At 54.3% G+C, this 25,942-nt stretch overlaps 2 protein-coding genes across 4 annotated transcripts; both read left to right on the top strand.

Moving 5' to 3' along the window:
- The first annotated feature begins 179 nt into the window (after positions 1-179).
- Ppp1r18 (protein phosphatase 1 regulatory subunit 18) lies at positions 180-10,579 on the top strand. Of its 3 annotated transcripts, none has more exons than XM_006997293.4 (4): positions 180-374; positions 1,371-2,989; positions 8,458-8,674; positions 9,682-10,574. In XM_006997293.4, the coding sequence occupies exons 2-4, from the start codon at positions 1,376-1,378 to the stop codon at positions 9,699-9,701; spliced, it is 1,851 nt and encodes a 616-aa protein (XP_006997355.1). In that variant the 5' UTR covers positions 180-374; positions 1,371-1,375; the 3' UTR covers positions 9,702-10,574. The 3 variants fall into 3 exon arrangements, with proteins under 3 accessions (XP_006997355.1, XP_042122318.1, XP_015845904.1); XM_042266384.2 differs by lacking the exon at positions 180-374 and adding an exon at positions 439-653 and having other exon boundaries at positions 1,350-2,989; positions 9,682-10,579; XM_015990418.3 differs by lacking the exon at positions 180-374 and having other exon boundaries at positions 748-2,989.
- Positions 10,580-13,574: 2,995 nt separating this feature from the next.
- On the top strand, positions 13,575-25,901 carry Dhx16 (DEAH-box helicase 16). The gene is made up of 20 exons (XM_006997292.4): positions 13,575-14,030; positions 15,312-15,556; positions 15,661-15,826; positions 16,269-16,325; positions 16,689-16,943; positions 17,097-17,300; positions 17,380-17,574; positions 18,085-18,195; positions 18,304-18,419; positions 19,343-19,553; positions 19,764-19,862; positions 19,965-20,117; positions 21,735-21,875; positions 22,023-22,185; positions 22,287-22,405; positions 22,546-22,613; positions 22,988-23,150; positions 23,228-23,389; positions 24,395-24,568; positions 25,689-25,901. The coding sequence occupies exons 1-20, from the start codon at positions 13,824-13,826 to the stop codon at positions 25,815-25,817; spliced, it is 3,138 nt and encodes a 1,045-aa protein (XP_006997354.1). The 5' UTR covers positions 13,575-13,823; the 3' UTR covers positions 25,818-25,901.
- Positions 25,902-25,942: the final 41 nt, after the last annotated feature.

The following is a 25,942-nucleotide window of genomic DNA, read 5'->3' as shown; positions in this document are numbered from 1 at the left end:
GTCTGGACACCCCTCTTCTCCAGGGCTGGGAGGGGAAGTGGGTGGGGGCCTCTGGAGACCGACCACCAAGAGTTGTGGACTGCCACTGCAAGAGACGAGTGCCACCACGGAGCCCCACGCGGGAAGTGCAGCGAAGCCCCGCCCTCCGCTGGGCTCCGCCCTGCGCCCCCTTCCCTCGCCCCATTGTCCGTAGACAAAGCGGTCGCCGCCCCCGCCTGGCCCCCGTCTGAGTCTCCGTCCCTCCTCCCAGGCTCCCACTTCCCTCCTCCTCTGCTGCCCTCCCTCCCTCCGGATCTCCCTTTGCCTCTCTCCTTCTCTTCCTCTCTCCTGACGCCTGGCTCTACCGCACCTCCTCCTAGGGACCCCCAAGGCGTGTAAGTTGACTGCGGGGCTCCCACTTCAAGGGAAGTGTCTCCCGGCCTCCCTTGGCGTGCCTCCCCCTTTGTGCAGAGGTTGCCTGTCCGTGCAGTCCCCGCGGGTGCATGGCCCCCTGGGTCAGGGTCCCCTGGGAGCGGGGTCCCCGGTTGGGGACGGCAGAGGCATGATGCGGGTCCTCGGAGCGCCCGGGCCCTGGGGCGTAGCTGGCGGGGAGGCCGGCGAGGTTGACCGGACTGGACGCGGGTGGACGCCAGGGTCCTGGGAACGCGTAGGCAGCACCCTCTCTCGGGTACCAAAAGTCCCCAGGAGGGTATTTCCCCTGACCCGCCTCCGGGGCGGGGTGCGCGGTGGGGTGGGGACGGGACTGAGGGGCGGGGCCGAGCGCAGCCGGGAAGGCAGCCGGGACCCGCGGGGCCCGTGCGGAGAGGCGCCCGCGCCCTTGCCCGCTTCCCGCTCTCCCCTTCTCCCCCGACCTCTGCCCTCTGCATCTGCCCCCTGCTTCTGTCCTCACCGTCTCACACCCCCTCCGACCCCTCGCCCCCGCGCCGGCCGGTTCCCGGGTCTTCCTTCCCACTTGTCTCCCCTGGGTACCGGGGAGGCAGCCTGGACTGAACCCGCTCACTTCTCAGCCCCAGTCCCCCGTCCGCTCGCTCTCTCCTGCTTTTCCTCCCTTTCTCACATCTTAGGGACTGTCCAGTGCCCACAAACCCCAGTCTGGCGCTGCCTCTGCCCGGAATCTCGACTCTTCCTCTCCCATTAACCCCACCCCCAACTTGGCACCCGGCTTTTCTCTTCACTTCTGTTCTTGCCTCTTCTGCTCTCCCTCCCCTCCCGGTTCCCCTCTATCTTCCTCCTTAGTTCCACTATCCTCCGTTCTTCTTCGTCTCTTTCCGCATCACTTCCTCCCCCCAGCCCCCATTCTCAGTCTCCGGGCCCCTCCGAAGCCTAGCCTTCCTGTTCCTGTCCCCCAGTGCTCTCTCGTTCACTTCCAGTGACCATGACCGCTATCCCAGATTGGAAGCTACAGTTGCTAGCCCGGCGGCGGCAGGAGGAGGCAGCGGTTCGTGGCCGTGAGAAAGCGGAACGGGATCGCCTGTCCCAGATGCCAGCCTGGAAGCGGGGAATCCTGGAACGACGCCGAGCCAAGTCAGGCCTGCCTCCTGGAGAGGCGAGCCCTGTGCCTGGGACTGCAGAGGCTGGACCTCCAGACCCAGACGAGTCCGCCGTCCTCCTGGAGGCTATTGGACCAGTACATCAGAACCGATTCATCCAACAGGAGCGACAGCGGCAGCAGCAGCAGCAGCAGCAGCAGCGGAATGAAGGGCTCGCTGATAAGAAGCCTGGGCCTCTGGAGGCCCTAGAACGGAGGTCAAGTCCCGGTAGTTTAAGAGAGCAGAGCCCCAAGGGAAGAGAGTCAAGAGAGGAGAGGCTGAGTCCCAGAGAGGCCAGAGAGAGGAGGCTGGTGATAGGGGGAGCCCAAGAGTCATGTTCCAGGACTTCGGAGACCCGAGACTGGAGGCAGAGCCCTGCGGAGGCCAGAGATCTGAGTTCCAGAGCAGCAGAGGCCCAGAAATGGAGGCTGAGCCCCGGAGAAACTCCAGAGGAGAGTCCGAGGTTAGCAAGTCCTGGAGATCACAGTCCCAAGAGAAAAGAGGTATTAGAAAGCCGACTGAGCCCCGGGGAGTCTGGCGACCAGAAGGCCTGCCCGACAGAGGCCCATAGATGGAATCTTGACCCGAAAGAACCCCAGAAACAGAGCTCGATACAGCTGGAGGCCGCAGAGTGGAGGCTGAACTCAAGAGAAGAGAAAAGAGACTACTTGGAGGAGTGCGGGAGAAAGGAAGAGAAACTGAGTCCAGGGATTGTCCTAGACCAGTCTCCAGTGACAAAGGAGGTTCAAGACAACACCTCTAGAGAAGCGGAGACGGCCGAGCAGAGGCCCAGCCCTGTGGAGGATGGAGACAGGATCTCGAGGCCCACCGAAGGCTGGAAATGGACCCTAAACTCGGGGAAGGCTCGAGAACGGACATCTCGGGACACAGAGACTCGAACTCAGAAGCCAGATGCCCCGGCGTCTTCAGAGAAGCACCTGGGGCCTTCTGGTGTGGAGGTTGGAGGCGAGGCTGAGAGGGAGGAGGCGGGGGCTCAGAGCAGGCCTCTGAGAGCCCAGCAGAACCTCTGCTCTGGGCCCTCCCCCCTCCCACCAGAGCAGGCCGGGGCTGGGACGGAAGGCCCCAGACAGCAGGAAGAGGAAGCAGCAGAACTCCGGCCCCCAACGCCAGCCCCTCTGTCTCCCCCACCCCCAGCCCCAGCTGCCCCTCAGCCCCCCGGGGACCCCCTCATGAGCCGCCTGTTCTATGGGGTGAAGGCAGGACCGGGGGTGGGGGCCCCCCGCCGCAGCGGACACACCTTCACTGTCAACCCACGGAGGTGTGTGCCCCCGGCCAGCCCAGCCCCTCCAGCCTCCCCTGCCACCGCTGATGATGCTGCGGGGCCTGGACCCGGGAAGAAGCGGTACCCAACCGCCGAGGAGATCTTGGTGCTGGGGGGCTACCTCCGTCTCAGCCGCAGCTGTCTGGTCAAGGGGTCCCCTGAAAGACATCACAAACAGGTGAGAAAGCGGCCACGCATGCCTGCGCAGAAGTCTCCTTCCAGCTCTGAGTGGATGGCTTTTTTATGTGCCCGTGCGCCTGTCTTCTGTTCCTATTCCTGCCGCCCCGCTTCCTCCCCGCGCACACACACCCTTCCTCTGGGCAGCCCTCCTGCGCCATTCATTTCGGAGCACCCAGCAGTCAGCAGCTGTGTTGGGGTGTGCCGTTTTCAGGGTGTGTCCAGGCCGGTGCCTTCTTCCCTCATGCTCTCAATCCCCTCGCCTTTCTCCCCCCCCCCCCTTTTGAGTTTCTGACCCAGCCAAGCCCTTTTGGTAGGAGAGAAGAGAAAACCATCTTGCAGCCCTGAAGGCTGGGGTGAAAATGCCCGGGAGGGCAGAGAATGTGGAAGCAAGGAGTTCAGGGAAGTTGGAATGAGGGTCTCAGCCCCAAGAAAAGCGGGAACAGAACTAAACGAGGACATCCCAGGACGGAGAGAGAGTGAGATGGAGCAGAGCTGGCTGAAGAGCCGAGAGAAGGCTGTTAGACCCCCAAGTCAGCCTCCCCACCCCCCACCCCCAGGAGAGGCAGACAGAGGCCATTTGAAGTGGGTGACCTCGGGGTTGCCTGTCTCCCCCAGCTGGGCAAATGTGAGACAGTGCCTCCTTCTCTCTGGGGACAAGAAAAGCCTTCTCCTCTTCCAAAATATCCCAGTCCCTTCCCCCACCTTTCCTCCCGGGCTTCCCCTCCCCCATGGAATTGGCTCACCCTTGGTTTTCCCCCGTCCCTCCTACCCTGGCCTCTCCCTCCCCTTGGGGTAGAAAAACAGAGAAGTTCATTTGCACTGAGCTGAGCAGAGCCGGCCTAGGCACTGTGGGAGTTGGGGGCAGGGTGGGGCTGAGGCCAGCAGAGGGTCAGAGGTTAGCCTGGAATGCAGACACGCAAGGAAACACTGGACAGCGTAACTTCTCCCTCCGGTCCTGGGCCATTCCGTCCTCCCGAGCACCAGGCAGTTTCCTAAGTGACGCCTCGGACCAGAAGGTCCTCCGCCCAACCCACATCTCCCCGGGGCCTGGGAAGCCTGCTCCTGCCTCATCTATGTAGCTGTGTGTGTTTGGTGTCAGTGGGAGACCATAAGGACCAAAGATGAGGGCCAAGCTGGGGGTCACTTGATTCCTCCCAGTTCATCTTTCTGTTGATTTTCACTTACGTACAGAGTATTCATTTTCGTTATAGCATTTTTGAGTGTGACTTTACTGTTTCACCTCTGTCGCAGCTTCGCTGGAGCTCCAGCCCTCCTGGGGTGGTCCCCGAGAGTGTACCCTGAGCCCTCCGACTCCTATTGGCCCTCCCTTCTCAGGACTTGGCAGATCTCAAGGAGATGCTCCCAGGGCGAAGTGCTCAGAAGAGTCACTTCCTCCCGAGGATGGCTTGTGACTTTGGGGAACGAGCAGAGGGATGTGCAAGGCTTTGTAGCCCAAGCCTAGGAACCATCTGGGGGAAGCCAAGGAGGCTGGTGCAGAGCGGGACCTGTGATGGTGACCATACCTCGGTCACCAAGTAGGAGGGCGGAAGCAGACCTTCCAAACAGGAAGCCTGGTGGGGTGGGGGCCGGAAGGCTGGTGGGACTGAGTGGGAACGCTGGGCCTGGGGGCCTGCCAGCACTGTGCTCAGGATGTGGTGAGAGAATCAGGAAGCAGCCCCACTGGGGTGGGGGTGGGGAGGAGGCAGCAGAGTTCCCTAGACATGACCATCTACCCCCCTCAGCCCTCTGTCTGTACAGCCTCAGAGAGGCTGGCTGTACTTCACCCTGCTCTGTCCCAACCATTGCTACGCTCCCTCACCACCCCTCACCCTTCCTAAATAGTTCCTTTTCAGACTGCTTCATCAGACCTGTCCCTGCCATCATGAGGGACATCACCCCTGCTCTGAACCAGGCTGGCTGTGGCTGGCGCTTTTCCCCAGCAGCCTCTCTGGCTGGAGACCTGCCCCTCCTTCCCTGGCCCCCTTGTGACCTTATATAGCTGATGAGAGAGGATCCAGTGAGTCACTTCCCTCCCTGCCTCCCCCCCCTCCCCATTCGGGTTATGCATTCCTGAGGAGCCCAGTCAGAAGCTGGGGGGAAGTGAGGCAGAAGGGGGTGACACAGAAGTGGATGCCAGAGTAGATGGAGTGAATAAATGAATCCTGTTGCAGAGCTGGTGATAAACTGCAGGGCCAGGGAGGGGAACTCAGGAAAGAAAAGAGAACGGGCTTCTGGAAATTTGGGTAAGGCTGTCCACAACAGAACTAGCCTGGGTCCCTTTCCAGACACTGGGATGTGAGCCATCTGGAGGCTGTCCCGCTCTTCTGTCCACATCCCCTCCTTTCCTCCGTCTTCTGCTGGGGCCTCACCTCATGTCCAGACAGACCCTCACCTTGTGCAGCGTGGCAGCTTGTAAACTCCTTTCCAGGCAGCCGTGTGTGTGAGTAGCCAGCACAGTCAGCCTTCTGCAAACCTGATTTCAACCAAGCACAGACCAAAAATATTCAGGCCCTCCAGGCGTGTGGCTCAGACTTGTAATTCCATCGGTGGATGTCAAGCTCAAGGCTAGCCTGGGCTATTCAGTGAGCTCCAGTCTCAGAAATTAAAAAAAAAAAAAAAAAAAAAAAAGGACTGGAGAGATGGTGCGGTGCGGCCACCAAGGGTGCTCGCTGCTCTTGCAGGGAACCTGGACCCAGTTACCAGCACCTACATGGTGGCGCCAATCCTCCACCCCAGGTCCAGGGGATCTGATGCCCTCTTCTGGCCTTCTCTGGCACTGAATGCACATGGCACACTTAGATGCAGGCAAAACACTAAACACATAAAATGGGGGGGGGGGCTTCTAAAAAATAATAGTGAACTTGAGAATGGGAGGGCTTGTGTAAGTCATATGCAGAGTACTACACCTTTTTATATAAGGGACTTGAACACTTGGACATCTTGTGTGAAGAGGTCTTACTACAAACTCTCCCAAGATATTAACGGGTTCTCTAGTGGGTTAGAAGGAGGTGAGTGCTTATGGAAATATTAGTACAAGGGTATGTGTGATCGGATCAGGACGTAGAGTAGGCTGCAAATGTGGCAACTTCCAAACAGGATGCCCTGGAGTAGAGGAGCCTCGGGGACATTTAGGGGAAGAGTATCCCAGGCAGAGGGGACAGCACAAAGGCCCAGAGGCAGAGGCGCGCGCACCTGGGAGGCTGGAAGCAAATCGCTCTGTTGCCTTTTGTTAAAAGCTCTGGATTGTGTTCAGAGTGAGATGAAATCAGACGCCATGGCAGGGTTTGGACCCAAGGAGTGATACGTACAGTCTTGGGTGCCTTGCTTTCCTTAGGTACCAAGGTGTCACACCTGTCCTTGCAGCCACGCTGTAGGTCACACGGAGGCTCTGAGATGCTGGGCCACAGATGCCCCGGGGAGATCACCTGACACCCCCTCCTGTTTGTCTCCCTAAACCCTTTGGCAGAGTTAATCCCACTGAGCTCCTTAGGAGGGCAAGGGAGAGGACAGAAGGGCCTGAAGACAGCCTGTTTTTAAGGATTTCTGCCCCTCTGGTCTTTTGCCTGTTTTTGCAGATGCCCTCTGGCTTCCTGCCTCTGTTTTTGTGGTACCTACTGGCCTCCTCTCCATCCCTACCCAGGGTTTGCCTGGACTTTCTTCTCCATCCTTGTCAGATCTCCAGTTGCATATTCCAGAGACTCTTCTGTGTGTTGAGTATCTCTGGCTCAGATTGTCCTTTCCATTGTCCATTCCCCAGCCAGGACCTGCAGGATTGGACAGGAGAACAGGTCGGGAAGGGGAAGGGGCAGGCTCTCTGGAGTCTGGGTATCCCAGAGAACATCAAAGCCCTGAGGCTATGGAAAACAGGGCACCTTCAGGGACTCCCTTCCCAGCCAACTTTTTACTGCAAGGCCAGCCCAGACTTCACCTCCTTTGGAATGCCCCAAAGGGTGCCCAGAGTCCCAGGCCTGGCCATAGCACTTCCTCTATGCACTTTGGTTTCTTTTTACACCTCTGCCTCACAGCTGTAAAGGGTAGAGATCTGGATCTTACCTTACTTACCCAGATACCCAGTCCTGACCATGGGCAGAGCCTTCTTCTTGTTTGTTTTTTGTTTTTGTTTTGTTTGTTTTGTTTTGGTGTGTGTTTGGGAGGGCTTACTTTTAAAGACAGTGTCTACCTATGTAGACCAGGCTGGCCTCAGGCTGGTCTCCTTGAGTGCTGGGATTAAAGGAGTGTGCCACCATACTTGGCTGACTTTTTTTTTTGTTGTTGTTTCTTGAGACAAGGTTTCTCCGTGTAGCCCTGGCTGCCCTGGAACTCCTTTGTAGATCAGGCTGGCCTCGAACTCACAGATCCGCCTGCTTCTGCCTCTGCTTCCTGAGTGCTGGGATTAAAGGTGTGAGCCACCACCACTCCTAATTTTTTTTTTTTTTTAATTTAGACAGTTTTAATAGACATAGAGGGCAGGCCTGGAACTTAGTGTAATCCTCCTGCTTCATCATCCCCTGAGTGCTGAAATTACTGGTGTGAGGCACCACAACTGGCTGTTTGGGGGGTTGTTGTTTGTTTCTGTTCTTGGGTTTTGTTGTTGTTGTTGTTTTGGTTTTTTTGAGACAGGGTTCCTCTTTGTAGTTTTGGTGCCTGTCCTCAAACTCACAGAGATCCACCTGGCTCCTCAGTGCTGGGATTAAGATTGCCACGACCGCCCCCGGCCTGTTCTTGGTTTTTTGTTTTGTTGTTGTTTTGCGTTAATTTTGGGGTGGGACACAATGACACAGCACCCTGTGGAGGTCAGAGGTTGCAAAGATTAAACTAGGAGCATCAGGCCTGCCTGCAAGTACCCTTACCCACTGAGCCATCTCAGTGGCCCAGATCTGGTTTGGGTTTGTTTGTTTGTTTAAGATTTATTTATTTTTGCCAGGCGATGGTGCCACAACCCTTTAATCCCAGCACTCAGGAGGCAGAGGCAGTCAGAGTTCGAGGCCAGCCTGGTCTACAGAGCGAATTCCAGGGCAGCCAGAGCCACATAGAGAATCCCTGTCTCGAAAAACAAAACAAACAAAAAGATTGATTTATTTTTATTTTATGTGTGTGAGTGTTTTGCCTGCCTGAATATATGTGCACTACATGCATGCCTGGAGCCCGCAGAGGGCGTCAGGGTGTGTTTTCTGGAACTACAGTTACAGATGGTTGTGAGAGGCCATGGTGAGTGCTGGGAACCGAACCCCGGACCTCTCCAAGAACAGTGAGTGCTCTTGACGACCTAGCCATCCCTCGAGCCCCCAAGTGTTGTTTTGTTTGATGTCATTTGAAGGAAAAATCAAGCTGTAAAGGAAAGCCGAATCTCCAGCTGGATGGAGCGGGGAGTCTTTGGGGCGCCTACGGCCAGCCCCCTCCATTCGCATCTGCTCTCTGGGCTGTAGTAATGAACTTGGCTCCACTCCCCTCTCTTCCCACCCTCAGCTCAAGATCTCCTTCAGTGAGACGGCCCTGGAGACCACATACCAATACCCTTCCGAGAGCTCGGTACTGGAAGATCTTGGCCCGGAGCCTGAGGCCCCCAGTGCTCCCAGCCCCTTGGCAACCCATCCTGACGACGACGACGAGGAGGAGGAAGAGGAGGAGTTGCTACTGCAGCCAGGGCTCCAGGGCGGGCTGCGCACCAAAGCCCTAATCGTGGGTAAGCGGCGGCGGCGGCGCGGCCGGCGGAGGGCGCCCCCTGGTGTCCATGGCGGGGTGCTTTGAAGGGGCTTGGCCCAGGACCTGCTCCTGCAGATGGAGGATTCCTGGAAGCCGAGTGAGTGCACATGGAGTCTCCAGATTTCAAAACCAGAGGTCGCTCGCTCGTTCCCCAGATCTCCAATCTGGTTAAAAATACCCATGTGGGGTCAGGTGGCCTAGAGTATGAATTCCAGCTTGCCTGTTACTTAAGGTGTGCTCCCGGATCCATATGGGCTCAGTTTGAATTTATCTTGTGTGGGGTGTGCATGCCCACACTCTAGGAGTCGAGTCCAGGGCCTTTAGTGTGCTAGGCGAGTGCTCTACCACTGTTCAGTATCCCCACCCTTCATTATACCATTCTTTTTTGTTTGTTTTCAAGACAGGGTTTTTCTGTGTAACCCAGGCTGTCCTGGATGGAACTCACCCTGTAGACCAGGCTGCATTTTATCATTCTTTAAAATAGAGTTAATAACTGTGTCCTGGGCTTCGGAGTGTGTAGCTCAGTGATATGATTGGTAACCCCACCGCTCCGGTGGAAACACAGGAACATCTTGGGCTACACTGTGAGTTCCAGGGCAGCTTGGGCTACACAGATTGAGAGCCTGTCTGAAACCCATGAACAAACAAGGTTGTGTTCCCTGCTTTAATCCCAGCACCATGAAAATTTCATAGTAATCACTACCTCCTGCAGTTGTTGAAAGAACTGACAAGCTTTCTTTGAAGCATCTCGGACTATAGCTAGATATTAAATTACTCCACCTTTGCTGAGATGATTGTGAAATTAAACAGGATGCCTAGTGCGCAATCCCAGCTAACTGTGGTGACTCCTGTTGCTGGTGACAGGCACGCACCCAGCACATTGTAAAGATTTCTCTTATACCAGCCACTCTTCGGTTCTGGGGTGCATGGGGCGGCTGGTGGCAGAGGCTCTCCCCACCCCTGTCTTGATCGCTTCTTTTCCTGCAGATGAGTCCTGCCGGCGGTGACCATCTTCCAATTTGGGCACGTACCTCCCTCCTTCCCATACCTGGAGATCCTGCAGTCTGGACGATTCAGAGCCGACGGACCCTAGCAAGGAGCCTGGCAGGGAAGGGCAATGGGCATATTCCGACTTGCTTTTCTCATCCCATTTCTGGGGCAGAGCCAGTAGCCTAAATTTACCCCTAACCCAAGGTCCCCCGTGGGTGTAGTCACGTGGACTGGAGCATCCTTGGCGAGCTAAGAGTGAGCGACACAGGATTCACCTGGAGTTGAGGTAGATGGAGCACCTCCAGCCCCAGGACAGGGAGCACCTCCAGCCCCATGGCAGGGTACACTGTCCCCACAGCCTCCTTTGACTTCCCGCCACTCCCGGGGACACTCAGGATTTAAGCACTCACCTCCCTGGGAGGTCTAGATCCCACTCCATCCACAAGCTTCCTTTTCCTAGGTAACTGCCCCTTTGTTTACAGCTTCCTCCTCCTCTCTTGAACACAGCCTGGTTTACAAACCCACCAGCTCCCAGGTCCGCCTGCCAGAGTCCCAGGTTTACAAGCTAGGCCTAACTCACAGCCTTCCTGAGGAATCCTCCACCCTCCATTTGTTATTATTGAGAGTGACCTGGGGAGGTATATGGCTTTCCTCCACTTTGCTCAGTATTACTGTGCCTCAGTTTCCCCCGAGAGGGAAAGCTGGGGATCCTAACTCTTGAACCCCATGAGAATTATTTAATTCTGTTCCCCCACGTGGTTCACATTGAATTGAATTGCAGTGTGGGGGGGACAAAGGGAGGCGCCTCACCCCTCCCCGTTTGCTCCTTTGCCAATTGCCTGATTTGTTTCATTTTGTAACTTTCCGTAATAAAATGGAGCTCTTTTCAACTCTTGCTGCCTGTTTCTCTTTAAATTTTCCTTCATTTTCCTTTTGTATGAATGAGTGTTCTGCCTGCATGTGTGCCTGTTGTCTGTGGGGGTTCAAGGGCGTCAGACCCCCTGGGACCATCTGGGTGCTGGGAGTCAACCACATTCTCTAGAAGAGCAACCAGTGTGCTTAACCATTGAGCCGTCTCTCCAGCCCCTTTCTCTCTTTTTAAATTAATTTATTTATGTGTAACTATGTTTTGTGTGCTTCCAGCTCACTCTGCTCCACCCCACCTGTTTTGAGAGTAGGTCTTAGTATGTGGCCCTGGCTAGCCTGGAACTTACTATGTAGAACAGGATGGCCTGGAACTCACAGACATCTTTCTGCTTCCCACGTGCTGGGATTAAAGATTTACACCACCACACTGGCTAAAAAAAAAAAATCTTTAAAAAGACAGGACGGGCTGGAGAGACGGCTCAGCAGTTAAGAGCACTTGTTCTTGCTGAGGCCCAGATTTAGTTCCTAGCACCCATGTAGTGGCACACAACCATCTGTAAATCCAGTTCCAGGGAACCAGATGTTTTTCTGTCCTCACTGGGCAACAGGCCTACGTCGTACACAGATATACATGTGATCAAAACATTTATTCACAAAATAAATCATTTGTGTGTGTGTGTGTGTGTGTGTGTGTGTGTGTGTGTATGTGTGTGTGTGTGTGTGTGTGTGTGTGTGTGTCTCCAGGTGTAGTGACAAACATTTAATTCCAGCACTGGGGAAACAGAGTCAGGCAGATCCCTGAATTTAAGGTCATCCTGATCTCTAGAATGAGTTCCAGGACAGCCAGGCTACACAGAGAAATCCTGTCTCAACAAACAAACGAATACATACATACATACATACATACATAATGTATATACATATATATATACACACAAGAAAACAACAATGGCAAACCAAGCCAATACTACCAAAAACAATGGAAAAGACAGACAGAGCCTCCCCAAGTTCTTTGGGATCTCGCTTTTGGGATCAGGTGATTTTTTTTTTTGCCGCAATTCACCAAATAGGAACAACTTCAAGCATGCGCTGTCCTGTCCACTTAGGTTCCTGGACCTGACCAGTTGTAACTTGTGTTGTCTATCACCAATAGAAATCCCAGTAGCCGGGCAGTGGTGGCGCACTCCTTCAATCCCAGCACTCAGGAGGCAGAGCCAGGCGGATCCAGGCCAGCCTGGTCTACAGAGTGAGTTCCAGGACAGGCACCAAAACTACACAGAGAAATACTGTCTCAGAAAAAAAAAAAGGAAAAAAAAGGAAGGAAGACATCCCAACAGCAGAGACGAGAATGTCCAAGCTGTGCTTCATTCGGAGTTTGCATCTGACAAGGCCATGGATCAGCATCTTAGAAAACTTCCGTCTCCTCTCCAGCCACAGGCTTTAGAGAAAGTGGAAAAGGAAACAGAGACCATTAATTATTCCAAAACAGTCCCGCCTCTCTGGTCAGGCAGTCGGCCACATTTCTGAGACTAGTGACATCTGTGCTTCTCTAGGACACTTCTGGAAATTGAGTTGGGGGTCTGGTATCTCCTGCTTCTCCAGGGTCATCAGTGCTAGGAAGGGGTTAACTCACAGCAAACCATTAACTGTAGGTATGTGCTAAACTGTTAGTAAAATCCATGTGGGGGCTAGAGAGATGGCTCAGAGGTTAAGAGCACTAACTGCCTTTACAGAGGTCCTGAGTTCAATTCCCAGCAACCACATGGTGGCTCACAACCATCTATAATGAGATCTGGTGCCCTCTTCTGGTGTGCAGGCATACATGCAGGCAGAACACTGTATACATAATAACAAAAAATAACATCCATACGAAGACTCTTTTTTACAATATGTAATACTTTAACCTTACCCCCCCTTCCCCTATCAGTTTGAAATAGAATCTACTTGAATTCCCTCCCACCACAGGTTTCACTATGTATTCCTGCCTGACCTGGAACTCATTCTGTAGACCAGGCTGGCCTGGAACTCACAGAGATCCACCTGCCTCTGCCTCCAGAGTGCTGCTATTAAAGGCGTGCGCCGCTGCCACCGCCGCCGCCGCCGCCACCACCACCAGCAACTTTTCATTATTTTTGATTGCATATAAATTACATATTTCAACCAAGTGTGGTACATGTTTATAATCCCAACACTGAGAAAGTGGGAGCAGAGGATTTAGGGGTCAAGGAGCACTTGTTGCTCTTGCAGAGGACTTGGTTTCACTCCCAGCGTGATGGCTCACCTGTAACTACAGTTTTAGGAGATCGCATGCCCTCTCTAGGCTTCTAAGTGGTCTACATACACATATATATGTACACACACACACACACACACACACACACACACACACACCAGAAAGAGGGGCTGGAGAGATGATTCAGTGGCTAAGAGGACTTGCTGCTCCTTCAGAGGACCTGATTTTGGTTTCCAGCATCCACATCAGGCAGCTCACAACCAGCAGTTTATAACTCCAGCTCCAGGGAGACACAATATCCCTGATCTAAAAAGGCTCTTGCACACACCTGGTACAGATATGCAGACAAACACACATGCACGTAAAATAAATAAGCATATTTTTTAAAAAAAAATCTGAAGATACCGGAACTCCCACCCAACTTACATATTTCTAGTAAGTTATGTTTAGATTATTTTTAATATTTTTAACTATGTGTTGTGAGCATGTGCACATTATGTGTTTGTGTGTATGTGTGTGAGTGAGTTCAGGTGTCAGTAGAAACCAGAGGTGTGGGATCCCCCTGGAGCTGGAGTTATAAGGTTGTGAGGAACGTGGGTGCTGGGAATCGAACTCGAGTTCTCCGAGCAATCTTTTCAGCACCTTATTATATGTCTTGTTTCCCTAAACCTGATTTGTATTCCTTTATACCAAGCTGTGGAAACCATCTAGTAAGCAGGGCCTGGAGAGAGGGTTTGTGTTGACTGAACGCAGCATCCGCGCACGGACCATCGGGGGCGACAGAGAGCTTGCACCCGAGTGTCCCGAAAAAGGCTGCGCGATTTGAACCCGCCCAGCCACCGTTAGGCTCTGGCCGGAAGAGCGCAACTCTTTCCGGGTTTCGCCGTTCTGGAAGACAGTTTAGGGCTACCCAGCCCCGCACTCTGGACTAAGTAGTCTCCAGGCGGCCGGTGCGGGGCCGTGGCGCTGCAGGCTTCTCCTGGCCCCGCTGCCGTCCTGGCTGTTCCGCAGCTGCGCGCGCGAAGCGGGACGCGTCGCCATGGCGACGCCGGCGGGGCTGGAGCGATGGGTGCAGGAGGAGCTGCACTCGGTGCTGGGGCTGAGCGAGCGGCACGTCGCGCAGTTCCTGATCGGCACGGCGCAGCGCTGCGCCTCGGCCGAGGAGTTTGTGCAGCGCCTGCGCGACACCGAAACTCTGGACCTCGGCGGGCCGGCGCGGGACTTCGCGCTGAGGCTCTGGAGCAAGGTGTGTGCCTTCGCGGCGGCCCACTCGCAGCTGAGTTAGGCGGCTTCACGCACACTCATCTTTTGTTTTGAGACGGAGGGTAGCAGTCTATTCTAGGATAGCCTGGAACTTTCAGTGTAGTACACAGGCTGGCTTCGAACTTGCAGAGAGCCTCCCATAACAGAGAGGCCTGCCACTCCTGGCTGTGCCAAACATCTGTCTTTTGTCCTCTGTTACCTAAGTACTGTGCTAGGTGCTGCTGGGCTTACAGCTCTGTGGAGAAGACTTAGGAGAGAGGGATCTGCATACATGTTTAAACCTAGGGTCGCGTTAGTTACAGTACATACTCCAGGGCTGAGGATGTATCTCAGTCGGTAGAGTGCTTGTGTAGCATGCAGTAAGCCTTGGATTCAATCCCAAGAGCTGGGAGAAGCCACCGAGAAGAACAGAGCTTTGGGAATTAGCAATTCAGAAACAGGATGGAGGCTGGGAGAGATGGCTCAGCAGTCAAGAATCCTTGTTGCTCTTCCGGAAAACTGAATTCTCAGCAGCCGGGTCTAGTGGCACACAACGACCTGTAATTACAGCTCCAGGGGGATCTGATGCCTCCTTCAGGCCTTTGCCAGGTACCCGTACGCATACCCGTAAATAAATAAAAAATAAAAAAAAAATGAGTTGTACAATGTAAACTACTTGAACGCAGGGCCATTTTTCTCCCTATTGTGGGGCTGGAGAGATGGCTCAAAGATTAAGATCACTGGCTGCTCTTCCAGAGGACCCAGGTTCAATTCCCAACACCCACATGGCAGCTTAACAACTATCTGTAACTCCAGTTCCAGGGGATTCAACACAGACACACAGGAAAGCAAAACAGAATGCACACAAAAATAAGCCAGGTGGTGGTGATGGTGGTGGTGCTCCATCTTCAATCCCGCATTCGGGAGGCAGAGCCAGGTGGATCTCTGTGAGTTTGAGGCCAGCCTGGGCTACAGAGCGAGATCCAGGACAGGCACCAAAACTACACAGAGAAACCCTGTCTCAAAAACAAACAAACAAACAAAAAATTTTTAAAAAATCCATTGTGTGTGGATGTCCATGTGCGGATGTCAGAGGACAGCCTGTGGGTATTGGTTCTTGCCTTCCACCGTAGGGCAGTTTTCAATCATCCTTTGTTAAATGGATTCCTAAAAGGAGGTTCAGAGTTGAGGCCCCGGTTGAGCTGAGGATGAAGAAGGCTGGTTTAAGAAATTGGCAGATAAGGGTGGTGAAGCCAGAGCTGCTTGTTTTCTCTTCTGCTGACAGGTGCCGCGGAAGGCCGTGGTAGAAAAGCCAGCTCGGGCAGCTGAGCGGGAGGCCCGAGCCCTGCTGGAGAAGAACCGGTCTTATAAGTTGCTGGAAGACAGCGAGAGCAGTGAGGAGGCCGTGGGCAGGGATGGGAGCAGCCTCCAGAAGAAGCGGAAAAGACGGAAACACCTCAGGAAGAAACACCACGAGGAGGAGGATGAAGAGGAGGAAGAGGTTTCCGAGGCGGGGAAGAGGAAGACAGGGTAAGTCAGAAGCGAGGAGAGAGGGAGCCGGAACACCTGGTTGTTGCTGTGGGGTTGATAATCTTTCTCGGTAACCCCTCTTTGATGCATTGGGCTGGATTCAGGGGGAGTAAATCACCCGCGGAGGAGAAGCCAGCCTCAGAGGATGAGTGGGAGCGGACAGAGCGTGAGCGTCTTCAGGACTTGGAGGAACGGGATGCCTTTGCAGAGCGGGTTCGGCAACGGGACAAGGACCGGACCCGGAATGTCCTGGAGCGGTCAGATAAGAAGGTGAGTTGAGGGCCAGAGAGGTGGCTCAGTGGATAAGAACACTTACTGTTCTCGCAGACGACCCTGGTTCAGTTCCCAGAACCCCCATGGATAGGGGATCCAACTCCTCTGACCTCCTTGTACACCAGGCACACACGTGGTGCACACACATGCATGCAGGCAGAACACTCACTCATACACAGAAAATAAAATATTTACCAAAAAGGTGAGTTGAAGAACACTGGGCAGATCTGGGTTTGGTTGCAGAGATGTCTCTGGGAAGACAAGGGCTGTCACTAGGGTTCCTGGGTGGGGCAGCAGGGTCCTGTGGGCTTTCTGTAAGGCCCTCACTCTTCCCTGGGAAGGGGCAGTAGAGGACATTTGTCATTCTGAGTCTGCGGGGAACGGGTGTAGATGCTCCTGTCCTTGGTCTATGACTCTCCTCCGTGATCTCTTCTTCTAGGCTTATGAAGAGGCTCAGAAACGCCTCAAGATGGCTGAGGAAGACCGGAAAGCCATGGTGAGACCCTGGGTTCAAGAAGCAAGATCCAAAGACAAAAGAAAGACTGATGGAGTGGTTGCCCATAGCGGGAAGGGAGTGTGGTGAAATGTGGGTGGGTGATCAGTCTCCAGAGGACGGGCCTGGCTGACAGGAACCAGCAAAGAATGGACGCAGAAGGAAGACAGTTACAAACGCCGACTGCAGGGTCGGGTCACAGTGTTTGTGAGTGACACTGGCTTTTCCTGTCCCCGAGACTTGAGGAAACACTGAGCAGCGAGTATCAAGGTCTCCCTCCTCCTCTGGGGTTTTCCCACACTCCTCGTAGGGAGCTGTGTTGCTGCTGGGGTAGGATGGGGACTTGACTCGCCCTCCCTGACCCAGGTCCCCGAGCTTCGCAAGAAGTCTCGCCGAGAATACCTGGCGAAGCGGGAGCGGGAGAAGCTGGAGGACCTGGAGGCGGAACTGGCGGATGAGGAGGTCCTGTTCGGCGATGTGGAGCTGAGCCGTCACGAGCGCCGGGAGCTCAAGTACAAGCGACGCGTGAGGGACCTGGCCCGGGAGTACCGGGCGGCCGGAGAGCAGGAGAAGCTGGAGGCCACTAACCGCTACCATATGCCCAAGGAGACTCGAGGACAGGTGGGGGAACCCTCTCTGCCCATGGGTGAGGCAGTGTGGTGGCCGGTCCCTTCCTCTTTCCCTTTCATAGCAGGTAGAAACAATGGCAGGGAGGAGGGAGTGGGCCACCAGGGCCACCCCCTCTTCTGGCCCTCAGTGCGCCTGTCTCCATAGCCAGCCCGCGCTGTGGACATCGTGGAGGAGGAATCGGGTGCCCCAGGAGAGGAGCAGCGGCGCTGGGAGGAGGCCCGGCTAGGCGCTGCATCTCTGAAGTTTGGGGCCCGAGACGCCGCCGCCCAGGAGCCCAAGTACCAGCTGGTGCTGGAGGAGGACGAGACCATCGAGTTTGTCCGCGCCGCTCAGCTCCAGGGCGACGAGGTGAGAGGAGGGGTCTGGGATGTCTGTGGTGAGGGCCTCTGCAGAGGGTGGGGACCTCACTCTCCATCCCCTTCCTCAGGAGCCCTCGTCAGTTCCACCCCCATCAGCTCAGGCCCAGCAGAAGGAATCCATCCAGGCCGTCCGCCGCAGCCTACCGGTGTTCCCCTTCCGAGAGGAGCTTCTGACGGCCATCGCCAATCACCAGGTCCTCATCATCGAAGGCGAGACCGGCTCCGGGAAGACCACACAGATCCCGCAGTACCTCTTTGAGGAGGTCAGTCATTACAGCATGTCACTAGGGGCCCAGGCCTTGAGTCAGTCCTCGCAGACCTTTGTGGGATGGTTAGAGGAGTCCTTTCCTGTCCTGTCCACTAAGTCTTCTCACTGCCGTCACATCCATGTCTGGTGTGAGGGAAGAACATACAGGTCTGCCCTGCGAGCAGTGAGAGCTGAAGATCACAAATCTGAACCTCATGTGCCTCACCCCTGCGCACTCTCTGCCCTGCTTTCCCCCTGCAGGGTCAGAGAACTCGGAGTAAAAAGCTTGGTTTCCTATTTTTGACTTCCTGTCTCCCATCGTTCCTGGGTGCTCCTCAGCCGATCTGTCCCTGGTCAGTTCAAGTCTAGCAGAGCCCTGGTTGTAACCAGAGGTCTGCAGGACTGGCCAGCATCCCCTCGGGGCCCTTGGTTTTCGTCTTGTCTGTCTGTCCGTCCTCTTTTCCCTGCCTTCCCTGGCTCAAGGCAGCACGTCCCGCAGAGGAACACCTTTCTTCTCTCTTCGTAGGGTTACACAAAGAAGGGTATGAAGATTGCTTGCACCCAGCCCCGGAGAGTGGCGGCCATGAGTGTGGCTGCTCGGGTGGCCCGGGAGATGGGTGTGAAGCTTGGGAACGAGGTGAGTTCTCTGGGGATTCAGGAGAGGGACGCGGCTCTCACGTTGCTTCATGGTCCCACACCTCAGGTCTGGGCATTGGTCATTCTTCTCCTACTTGTCTCTGACCAGGTTGGCTACAGCATCCGATTTGAGGACTGCACATCAGAGCGGACTGTTCTCCGCTACATGACGGACGGAATGCTGCTGCGGGAGTTCCTGTCTGAACCTGACCTTGCAAGCTACAGGTGCACATGGGTGCCTGCCTCTCGGCGGAGGCCACCACCTCACTCGTGTGCTGCCCACTCCTCAGAGACTCGTGTTTCCTTTCATCTCTTCCTTCCCAGAGCCAGCTGGCATTTGGAGACACGGTTTCACTCCATAGCCCAGGCAGGCCTGGAACTCCCTGTGTGGGTCTCAGCACTGAGCTTATGAGCAGGAGCCACCATGCTGAGCAGTGTTTACTTTAAGAAATGTTCTCACTTCCGTCCTTCCAGTAAGAGTAGCTGCTCCTGCTGGGCAGTGGTGGCGCACGCCTTTAATCCCAGCACTCGGGAGGCAGAGCCAGGAGGATCTCTGTGAGTTCGAGGCCAGCCTGGTCTACAGAGTGAGATCCAGGAAAGGCGCAAAGCTACACAGAGAAACCCTGTCTCGAAAAACCAAAAAAAAAAAGAGTAGCTGTTCCTAACTCGTTCCAGTCCTGGCTTCTAGACTCTCCCTGCCTTTTTGGCTTTTTTTACATTTAAAAAAAAATTGTGTGTGTGTGTGTGTGTGTGTGTATATGCATGTGTATGCGTGTATGTGCGCGCGCGTGTGTACATGTGCCATGGTGCATATGTAGGGGTCAGGAGACAGCCTGCAGGAGTCAATTATCCCTTCACCATGTAGGTGCCAGGGATCAAACTGGGGCCGTCAGGCTTGGTGGCCGGCGCCTCCACTGTTGAACCATTTTACCATCACCAGCTTGACTGCTTTTCTTGGCCGAGGCCAGGATGGGCTACGGATCACAGAGCCCTGGCCCTTGCTCACCCTCTGTCAGAATCACATCATTGGAATGCTTCACTTCTCCTCTCCTCAGCCCCACCCCCGTTCACGCTTAGGGCCCTCCGTCTCTCCCTTTGACCCAGCTACCTGCGGTCCAGTCCCTCACCACGCTGCGTTTCCTCCCCAGTGTGGTGATGGTGGACGAAGCTCACGAACGGACCCTGCACACGGACATCCTCTTTGGGTTAATCAAGGATGTTGCTCGATTCCGCCCTGAGCTCAAGGTCCTGGTAGCCTCAGCCACACTGGACACTGCCCGTTTTTCCACCTTCTTTGATGACGCCCCCGTCTTCCGAATCCCTGGACGAAGGTTTCCAGTTGACATCTTCTATACCAAGGTGCCCTTTGGGAGGATGGGCTTCACTGTAGGCAGAGGAGGTGGGACGGTTCAGGAGGTTCCAAGGGAAGGATCTAATGGGATGCGGGGCAGGGGTGGTGAGGGGGTGGGGCGGGGGTGGTGAGGGGGTGGGGGTGGGTTAAAGATACATTGAGCAGAGAGGAGCCTGAGCTGGTGGCGCTCTGTGACCCTGAGTCTTCCTCCCGCCCAGGCCCCCGAGGCTGACTACCTGGAAGCCTGTGTCGTGTCTGTGCTGCAGATCCACGTGACCCAGCCATCTGGGGATATACTGGTGTTCCTAACAGGACAGGTGCGTGCTGTGGTGGGAGTGGGTGGGGTGATTCAGGGAAGGATGGGGCTGGTGTGCGGATCCTGGGACTCGAGGACTCCTGCCCTTTTGCTCTACATTCAGGAGGAGATTGAGGCCGCCTGTGAGATGCTCCAAGACCGCTGCCGCCGACTGGGTTCCAAAATCCGGGAGCTCTTGGTGCTGCCTATTTATGCCAACCTGCCCTCGGACATGCAGGCTCGCATCTTCCAGCCCACACCCCCCGGGGCCCGAAAGGTCAGTGGGAAGAAGCGCACACGATGAGTATTGAGGGAGGCGTGTGCTGGCCCTGCTGGCTGGGGGCGGTTGGACACCGCTGAGGAGGAGGGAGAGAGGTGCCATCAGCGTGAGCTGAGAGATGGCAAGCTTCAGGTGTGGTGGGGAAGCCTTTGTTTGCAAAGACGTAGGATTTGAGTGAAGCTTTGAGAAAAACGGCTGGGGGTCCCAGAGGGAAAGCTGATGTATGTCTGAAGTCTGAGAGGGGTGGGTTTGGGGGTCTGAAGTGGTGCCACGTGGGGCCAACGCTGAACAGCCTAGGGCCAAGACAGGCGTTTGAAGCTCTCAGATTTTGTTTTTATCTGTCTGTCTATCTATCTATCTATCTATCTATCTATCTATCTATCTATCTATCTATCTATCTATCTATCTATCTATTTTATCTATTTTGGTTTTTCAAGACAGAGATTCTCTGTCTAGTCCTGGCTGTCCTGTAACTCACTCTGTAGCCCAGGCTGGCTTCAAACTCAGAGACCCGCCTCCCTCTGCCTCCTGAGTGCTGGGATTAAAGTCCAGCTGCACTCAGATTTTAAAAACCAAAGGATTTTAAGTAGAGTTATGACTCTCCTTGAACAAATATTCACTGAGAGCTTGGAGATGTGGTCCAGTGGTAAAGCAGTTGCCCAGCATGTGTGAGGCCCCAGCGCTGAGGCCCAGTACATGCTGCATGGGGTGGGACTGAGGTGAGGGTATGCTGGTAGGCACACAGTATAGAGACGCACAGTCTGATGGCAGGAGGAAGCGGCATGTAAAGGATATCAGTTTGTAGTGAGTACAGTGGAGGGATCAGGGCAGCGTGGGAAGGTGGAGGAGCAGCTTTTTCTAGTGGTGGAAGGGGGGCTGCTCTGTAAAGGCCAGGGCAGAGTAGAGGGGAGGGGGGGAGGACCCAGGCTGCCGAGGGGGAGGGCGGGCTGGTGCGGAGCATCTGATAGAAGGAGGTGTCTGCAGGAGTCACTGGGGGAGAGCACATGGAGGGCAGGAACAAGCGTGGGAGTGGAGAGGGGTGAGGGAGGGTGAGGGAGGGAGGATGAGGGAGGGAGGGTGAGGGGGGGTGAGGGAGGGAGGGTGGAGGGGATGAGGGTGGGGGGTGAGGGAGGGAGGGAGAGGGAGGGGGAGGGAGGGGGAGGGGGTCAGAGAAGCAGCCATAGGTGAAGAACCAGTTCAGGCTGTAAGGGGCTTAGACTGGTTCTGTGGTTGGATCTGGGAGTGAACTGCAGGGTTATGTATTTTAAAGGACCATTCTGAACGCTGTGTGGTAGAAGCGAGGTATAGCGGTAGGGAGACGGGTGAGTAGGCTGTTACCAGAGTGACGTGTGGTGATAGGTACAGGATGGTGCTGGAAGATGAGGGCAGGATCCTGGACATCCCCGTCTTCCATCTCTGGAGAGAAACCCTAAAAAAGAAATTCCATTTCTTTATTACGTCCCTGCTGACTGCCAGCCCCCTGTGGCCCTGCTGTCCGCCTCACCTGTCTCCTGACCTCTGGACACTGTCTCTCTTTGCCTTGTTCCTCACCGCACTGAACTCTCAGGGGATCTGGTGGACTGGGCCACTCGGTGACTCTGCTCTCTTCGTTAGGTGGTTGTGGCTACAAACATTGCCGAAACGTCACTCACCATTGACGGCATCATTTACGTGCTGGACCCAGGGTTCTGCAAGCAGAAGAGCTATAATCCTCGCACCGGCATGGAGTCTCTCACAGTCACACCCTGCAGCAAGGTCAGCCTCATCTCCAGGAGGTCGAGGGAGACAGGTGGTCCCCACAAAAAGCTTGACCCACAAAGAGCATTTGAGGACAGGGACCAGTGGTTTACATACCCCAGACCTGAGTCAACACCGCATGGCCATGTGTTTGCCTCTTTCTAGGCCTCAGCCAATCAGCGGGCTGGCCGCGCAGGTCGGGTGGCCGCAGGGAAGTGCTTCCGTCTGTACACAGCCTGGGCCTATCAGCACGAGCTGGAGGAGACCACGGTCCCTGAGATCCAGAGGACGAGCCTGGGCAACGTTGTGCTGCTGCTCAAGAGCTTAGGTGATGGGCCGCCCCAGCCCTCCCGACGGGGCCGCCCCAGTCCTCACCACGGGGCACTGGTGTTTGTAGGGCTCTCCTCCACTCTTCACTCCTTTCCCCAGGCATCCATGACCTCATGCACTTCGACTTCCTGGACCCTCCACCGTATGAGACCCTGCTGTTGGCTTTGGAACAGCTTTATGCACTTGGAGCCCTCAACCACCTTGGAGAGCTCACCACGGTGAGGAGACAGTGTGGGCTGGGATAGGGTAAAGAAAAGTCCGACGGCTCCAGGGACCCCTCGGTGGTGGCGCCAAGGGCTCCTGTAGTGGTGGAAGGAACTGGAGGGAAAACTGGCCTCACTTTCCCTTTCTCTTTCAGTCTGGTCGAAAGATGGCAGAGTTGCCTGTGGATCCCATGCTGTCTAAAATGATCTTGGCCTCTGAGAAGTAAGTCTTTCACCCACCCAGCCCCTGGCACAAACTGCCATGCCTCCCCAGTCCCAAGTGTCACCTCTCCTTTTCTCTTCATCGTGGTATTTATATATAAATGTTATTTAAGAAGTCTTGCCAGGCGGTGGTGGTGCACACCTTTAAACCCAGCACTTGGAAGGCAGAGCCAGGCGGATCTCTGTGAGTTTGAGGCCAGCCTGGTCTACAGAGTGAGATCCAGGACAGCCAGGGCTACACAGAGAAACCCTGTCTTGGAAAAAAAAGGAAAAGAGAGAAGAGAGAGATCAGAAGAGAGAGAGCTCAGAGACTCCGTGTGTCCTGTTTGTTCTTGCTGCCCTGGTCTGCCCTCGCCTCTTGCTACCCCGCCCCAGGTACAGCTGTTCAGAAGAGATCCTGACAGTGGCTGCCATGCTGTCCGTCAACAACTCCATCTTCTACCGGCCCAAGGACAAGGTCGTCCATGCCGACAACGCCCGTGTCAACTTCTTCCTCCCTGGGGGAGACCACCTGGTTCTGCTGAATGTGTACACACAGGTCACTGGGCAAGTGGGAATTTGGGAGATGGGGGATACTTCCGTCCTGATGTGTACTTAAGGCCTTTGTCTTCACAGTGGGCTGAGAGTGGCTACTCTTCTCAGTGGTGCTATGAAAACTTTGTACAGTTCAGATCCATGCGCCGAGCCCGGGATGTGCGAGAGCAACTGGAGGGGCTCTTGGAGCGTGTGGAAGTTGGCTTGACTTCCTGCCAAGGAGACTACATTCGTGTGCGCAAGGTCAGTGGTTTTGTTGTTAATGTTTTGGTTTGTCTTTCTTTTTCCTAGTCTCTTCATTTTTTTCAAGACAGGGTTTCTCTGTGTAGCCTGGCTGTCCTGGAACTTGCTCTGTAGACCAGGCTGACCTTGAACTCAGAGATTTGCCTGCCTCTGCCTCCCGAGTGCTGGAATTAAAGGTGTGTACACCACCTGGAGTCCTGTTGTTCTTGTCTTTCATGTATGGTGTAGGTCTATGTGTAAGTCAGTGGACAACCTGCAGGAGTCACTATATTATAAGACAACTTTTCCTGGGCAGACACGTCTCTTACCACAGAGAGGGAGCCCACAACAGACCAGAGTCTAACCTGGTGAACCAGTGAGTTCTATTTGGGTTACTCATAGGAATATGAGTGAGGGATTACTGGGTTACCAGGAGCAGAAATGACTCAAAGACAGCTGCATCACCAAAGCCCATCCCACTGTGGGTGACGTGACGCTCACAGAAGCTGGGAACCTGGAGCACACTGCACACCCTGCAGGCAGCTCGGCAGGTGGCTCAGTTGGTCTGACATCTTAGGTAGCGCTGTTGGTTTCTGTTTCTTCCATGCAGCTGGTCAGATCTCAGGAGTCTTCTTTGCAGCTTTGTGTCTGAGAGAGACACAGTGTTTATTGATCACTCTGGCAGGAAAGAGCCCAGTGAATCTGGTCAGTGTTTGGGACTCCCTCAAGCTGTTTTGAGTTGTTTAAAGAGCTTCTCTGCAGGGTGGAATGTTTCAGTCTCAGAGGAAACTGTTCAACCGCACACTTCTTTCCTCAGCCGTATCACCATGCCGCTCTGAGGGCACACAGCTTCCTGCCAAAGCTCTCTTCCCTGCGTGTTTACGGAAGCCCATTCTTCCCTAGATAGCATGTGGTGGGTTCTTCACAGATTCCTCCCTTTTCAACTTCTCCAGAAGCCTGAGCTCAGAGGTGGTAAGTGGAGGCCTGTAAATGGTGCCTGACCTTATTTCCTTGCCTGCTCCCTAGGCTATCACTTCGGGTTATTTTTACCACACGGCAAGGCTGACTCGGAGCGGCTACCGCACAGTGAAGCAGCAGCAGACAGTGTTTATTCACCCCAACTCCTCTCTCTTTGAACAGCAGCCACGCTGGTTGCTCTACCATGAGCTCGTCTTGACCACAAAGGAGTTCATGAGACAGGTAGGGGCTATTGCTTGCTCAGATGAGGGGAGACAGTATGCTGGCATCTTAAGTTCAACTCCTGTTTCCGGGACTGGCATTGAAACAAGAAGGCCTGTTAGTTTAATGTAGGATCAGGTGTAATCAAGTTTAATGTATGCTTGGGATGTAGCTCAGTGGTGCAGTCCTTGGCACCATTACAAATAAATACAAAAGATCTTTTCCTGCAACTGTTAGGCCTTCTAAGGTCTGAGAATTCAATTCATTTCATTTCATTCAATAAATATTTGAAGCTGTGCCTGATGGCCTAGGTCTGTAGTCCCTGGTCCTGAATGTGAGGCAGAAGGATAATACATTCAAGGTCTGCCTACATAAGGTAGTGAGACCCTTTCCCAGAATAAAAATGTGGGGCTGAAGATGGCTCGGCGGTTTAGAGCACTCTGTTCTTGCAGAGGACCCGGGTTCAGCTCCCAGCTCCCATAGAGCAAGCGGCTCAGGTAACTGCCTGTACTCCAGTTCCAGGGGTCATCCATCACCCCTCTGGCCTCTGCAGGCACTGCATTCATGCTCATACTCAAACACCCACACACATAATCAAAAACAATAAACAGAACTAGAGAGATGGCTCAGCAGTTAAGAGCACTGACTGCTCTTCTAGAGGACCTAGGTTCAATTCCCAGCAACCACATGGTGGCTCACAACTGCCTACAACTCCAGTTCCAGGGGATTTGACACTCTGTTCTGGCCTTCCGGGCACCAGGTATGCATGTAATATACAAACTTATGTGCAGGAAAAATATCCATACACATAATTTTTTTTTTTAATGTGGACAAAATAGCGGGAGTGCTGAGGATATCTCAGTGACAATCTTCTGCAGCAAGATGAGACCCTTGGTTCATGTCCAGATCAATAAAATGTGCACCAAGTGCTGGGGCAACAGAGACACCTGAAACAGATAAAGTCTGCCCTGAGGGCTCACTCACCTGCTGTCTTGAGCATGTCAGAGTGCATCTGCCCTGTTAGCATGAACAGCCTTTTCCTTGCCCTCAATCAAAGGGGAAAGAAGCCTTTTTTTACCACACAATTAAGATTCTGGTTTGGAAGTAAAGGAACCCTGTTGATCTCTGCTCCCTCTCATAGGTGTTGGAGATTGAAAGCAGCTGGCTTTTGGAGGTGGCCCCCCACTACTATAAGGCCAAGGAACTAGAAGATCCTCACGCTAAGAAAATGCCCAAAAAAGTAGGCAAGACACGAGAGGAGCTGGGCTAGAGGACCACCAACGGACCGGACCACACAGCTTCCTTTTCCTTCCATACTTTATTTAATATCTAGTAAATAAAATTATTTTTGGAATGAAGTGTGTGGGAACTTGGGGACCCAGAGAAAGTGACATG

This window comes from Peromyscus maniculatus, chromosome 21 (genome assembly GCF_049852395.1).
Source record: "Peromyscus maniculatus bairdii isolate BWxNUB_F1_BW_parent chromosome 21, HU_Pman_BW_mat_3.1, whole genome shotgun sequence".
NCBI classification, from domain to species: Eukaryota; Metazoa; Chordata; class Mammalia; order Rodentia; family Cricetidae; genus Peromyscus; species Peromyscus maniculatus.
This window is presented reverse-complemented; position numbering and strand designations above follow the sequence as displayed.

Excerpts from the sequence above, each read along its gene's own strand:
- Ppp1r18 (XM_042266384.2), top strand. The coding sequence starts at position 542 with ATGATGCGGGTCCTCGGAGCGCCCGGGCCCTGGGGCGTAGCTGGCGGG. Across the intron at positions 654-1,349 it reads GTCCTGGGAACGCGTAGGCA|TGCTCTCTCGTTCACTTCCA; the intron begins GCACCCTCTCTC and ends CCTGTCCCCCAG. Across the intron at positions 2,990-8,457 it reads CTGAAAGACATCACAAACAG|CTCAAGATCTCCTTCAGTGA; the intron begins GTGAGAAAGCGG and ends TCCCACCCTCAG.
- Dhx16 (XM_006997292.4), top strand. The coding sequence starts at position 13,824 with ATGGCGACGCCGGCGGGGCTGGAGCGATGGGTGCAGGAGGAGCTGCAC. Across the intron at positions 17,301-17,379 it reads CTCAGCTCCAGGGCGACGAG|GAGCCCTCGTCAGTTCCACC; the intron begins GTGAGAGGAGGG and ends CCCCTTCCTCAG. Across the intron at positions 19,554-19,763 it reads TTGACATCTTCTATACCAAG|GCCCCCGAGGCTGACTACCT; the intron begins GTGCCCTTTGGG and ends CCTCCCGCCCAG.